Source organism: Sinocyclocheilus anshuiensis, unplaced genomic scaffold, assembly GCF_001515605.1.
Source record: "Sinocyclocheilus anshuiensis isolate Anshui unplaced genomic scaffold, SAMN03320099.WGS_v1.1 scaffold2257, whole genome shotgun sequence".
NCBI classification, from domain to species: domain Eukaryota; kingdom Metazoa; phylum Chordata; class Actinopteri; order Cypriniformes; family Cyprinidae; genus Sinocyclocheilus; species Sinocyclocheilus anshuiensis.
Genome location: NW_015551137.1, coordinates 237,254 through 241,064, shown reverse-complemented (window position 1 = coordinate 241,064; position 3,811 = coordinate 237,254). Strand labels below are relative to the sequence as shown.

Below are 3,811 nucleotides of genomic sequence, written 5' to 3'. Positions count from 1 at the left end.
AGAAATTACGTTCTATGTAAAAGTAGAATGACACAGGGAAAAAGTATTGAACACATGAAGAAAGGGAGGTGCAAAAAGGCATGGAAAGCCAAGACACCAGCAGAAATCTATCAGTAATTAGAAAGCAATCCTGCCCCTAGTCAGTGGAAATTAATATTAGTTGGTTCAGTCCCAACTGTTGGCCTATAAAAAGATGTCTCATGACCAACGTGTCACACAAGAAACATTTCATGATGGGTAAAAGCAAAGAGCTTTCTCAAGACCTTTACAACCTTATTGTTGCAAATCATACTGATGGCATTGGTTACAGAAGCATTTCAATACCTCTGAATGTTCGAGTGAGCACTGTACATCAAGAACATCATTTCACCATAAACCGGCCGTGGCCAGGTGCTCCTTGCAAGATTTCTGACAGAGGAGTGAAAATAATTATCAGAAGATTTGTCCAAGAGCCAAGGATCACTTGTGGAGAGCTTCAAAAAGACCTGGAATTAGCATGTACAATTGTTTCAAAGAAAATAATAAGTACAATAAGTAAGTGTAGCACTGGCAAAATTCATATAATTGAAGGAAGGATGAATGGATAAATGTACAGAGACATTCTTCATAAAAATCTGCTGCCATCTACCAGGATGATGAAGATGAAATGAGGGTGGACATTCCAGCGAGACAATGATCCCAAACACACAGCCAAGGAAACTCTCAATTGGTTTCAGAGAAAGAAAGTAAAGCTGCTAGAATGACCAGTCAATCAAACCTGACTTGAATCCAATAGAAAATCTATGGAAAGAACTAAAGATCAGAGCTCATAGAAGAGGCCCACAGAACCTTCAAGATTTGAAGACTGTGTGGAAGAATGGGCCAAAATCACACCTGAGCAATGCATACGACTAGTTTCTCCATACAAAGGCTTTTGTATGAGGTATTAAATAAATTTCAGTAAGCGTGTTCAATACTTTTCCCTGGGTCATTCCATTTTATTACACAGAACTTAATTTCTGAACTTATTTGTATTGTTTTCTTTTGTATGTATGGATTACTTGGGTTGTTACCGACATCTGGTGAAAATTTCATGTCAACAGCACCTTTAGAAATATATTCTGACCGTTTAGTTGCGCACCTTGAGTTAAAAGATTATTTTTATGCATACACAATCCTCCCGAGGAACAGCGCAAGTTTTTTTTTCTCGCTTTTAAAACCATGAATACATCTAATTAACTTAAATCAAGCACGTCCCATTTTGCAAAAGTCACTTTACATGATTTTACTGATTTGCACGTGAAATTGGGCTTTTATGGATGAGCGAAAGCGCACCACTACAAAGGGGGCAGAATGGGGCGCAATAATCGTTTTATCTCGATTATTGTATTTTTATAATCGTTGGAGGCCGAAATCGAAACTGTATTCCGATTAATTGCACAGCCCTACGGCCACCCTTCTGTCCTCCTGTTGAACTTATTTGCACAGTCCAAACACATTTAGAAAAGCTTGGTACCAAAGGTCTTCTTCTTGCACACTACGAGGTGTCTGGCTGTTGTCCTAGCATCTATATCTGATGGCGTTGGACAGTTTCCTTATGTTAGTCCACCAAGATCCAATCAAAATGTGAAATACATACAAGAAAAATACATCAGTAGCATTGGTTTCACACAGCATTTTTCTTATCATACTCTTTAATAAAGGACACAAACAAAGTCTCACATTTGCTTTTTCTAAACTTGTTTTCACAGTGTGGAAAATTGCAATTTTATTCCAGAATGAGTTTTCAAATGATGTTTCAGCTCTGTGCTATATGAGAAACTCATTTCACACTGATGACATGTGAACGGCTTCTCTCCGGTGTGACTTCTAATGTGAGTCTTTAGGTTTCCTTTAACCCTGAAACTCTTTCCACACTGAGGGCAGGTGAAAGGTTTCTCTCCAGTGTGAACTCTCAGATGAGTCTTGAGGTGACCTTCTCTTGAACAACTCTTTCCACAGAGGTGGCACATGAAAGGCTTTTCTCCAATGTGAATTTTAACATGGCCCTTAAGATGTTCCCTCTCTATGAAACTACTTTCACACTGATGACATTTAAAACGGTCCTCTCTTGAGTGAATCCTCATGTGATTATTAAGGTTTTCTTTATATCTGAAACTGTTTCCACACTGATCACATGTGTACGGTTTCTCTCCAGTGTGAGTCCTGAAGTGAGTCTTAAGTTTTTCTTTACGTGTGAAACTCCTACCACACTGAGGGCAGGTGAATGGCTTCTCTCCAGTGTGAATTCTAATGTGGGCATAAAGTTGTTTTTTCTGCGTAAAACTCTTTCCACAATGTTCACATACAAATGGATTCTCTCCAGTGTGAATTCTCATGTGAGTCTTAAGGTTTCCGTTACGTGTGAAACTCTTCCCACACAGTTTGCAGGTGTAAGGTCTCTCTCCAGTGTGAGTTATCATGTGGGAATTAAGGTTTTTTTTCTCTGTAAAACTCTTTCCACACTGAGAGCATATGAATGGCTTGTTTCCAATGTGAATTTTCATGTGGACTTTAAGACTTTCTTTTTGACTGAAAATGTGTCCACCCTGTTGGCAGGCGAATGAGCTCTCTCCAGTATGAATCCTCATATTGGAATTAAGGTTTGAAGTTTGTGTTTTTTGAGCTTTTTTTGGTGAGGAAGTATTTTCATTCTGTGAGCAACTAATCAATTTTTCTTCAGTTATGAACTCGTGATGTTCCTCACACTGATCTTTCTCTTCGGTTTCGTTCAGTTCTTCACTATCCTCTTTCAGTGCCATCAGGTCTGAGGTGAAATAAAAAAAAAAATACAAGTTAAAACCAGTTTAATGGCACAATGCAACAAGCATCACAACATTTAGACTAGTGCTGTCAATCGATTAAAAAAATTATAAATTAATTGCACATTTTATATTACATTGCATATTAATATATTTATATTGTCATAATTTCACATTGAATCTCCAAATTAATGTAGAAACAACATAAAGATTGTGTATTTAAAATACGTGGTTTAATGGTGTCTTTTTTACCAATATATTACCAAGCCTATTATTAATTAAGGCAAATATCATTGATACAAGTACTTCTGATCTCCTTCTATTAAATCAATTTCCCCCTCAATTTTAGACATTAATTATAGCCATTAAACATTAAAGCCATGATTTTTAACATTTGAAAAGCTTTTAAAACAAAATAGTGAACTACTAATATTAAGTTTATAAAATGATACCTTAAAGGGTTAGTTCACCCAAAAATTAAAATTAGGCTGCGTTTTACTCACCCCAGAGGCATCCTAGGTGTATATGACTTTCTTCTTTCAGACGAATCCAGTCAGAGTTAAAAATTGTCCTGGCTATTCCAAGCTCTATCATTGCAGTCAGCGGGTGTTTGCAGTGCTTCAGTCCAAAAGAAGTTAAATAAAAAGCGCCCATCCATAAAAAAAAAAGTGTCTCACACGGCTCCAGGGGGTGAACAAAGGCCTTCTGTAGCGAATCGATGCGTTTTTGTAAGAAAAATATCCATATTCAAAATGTAATAATCACTTTAATCTAGCTTGTGTCAACAGTTGTACATGGAAGCAGCTCCAGGTGGATGACGTATGAGGTCGGCGTTGTGCATGTGCTGGTGAGTCTCGTGAAAATCAACACTTGTTAACAGGAGCAAATGAAGCAGTTTCCTTACTTTGCAAAGGAAAACCAGTCTCCTCTTGGCTTATATCGAAATCCTCCGACATTCTTCTTTACAAATCCTCGTTTTGTACTTCTAATTCTTGACCATTGTTTTGTTTTGATCTCTCCGCTGCGTTTCC

General features: G+C 37.4%; 1 protein-coding gene across 1 annotated transcript; it reads right to left on the bottom strand.

Annotated features, from left to right (window-relative positions):
- Positions 1-1,671: 1,671 nt before the first annotated feature.
- On the bottom strand, positions 1,672-2,609 carry LOC107663238 (gastrula zinc finger protein XlCGF8.2DB-like). The gene has a single exon (XM_016453422.1). The coding sequence runs from the start codon at positions 2,607-2,609 to the stop codon at positions 1,725-1,727; it is 885 nt and encodes a 294-aa protein (XP_016308908.1). The 3' UTR covers positions 1,672-1,724.
- Positions 2,610-3,811: the final 1,202 nt, after the last annotated feature.

Excerpts from the sequence above, each read along its gene's own strand:
- LOC107663238 (XM_016453422.1), bottom strand. The coding sequence starts at position 2,609 with ATGAGGATTCATACTGGAGAGAGCTCATTCGCCTGCCAACAGGGTGGA.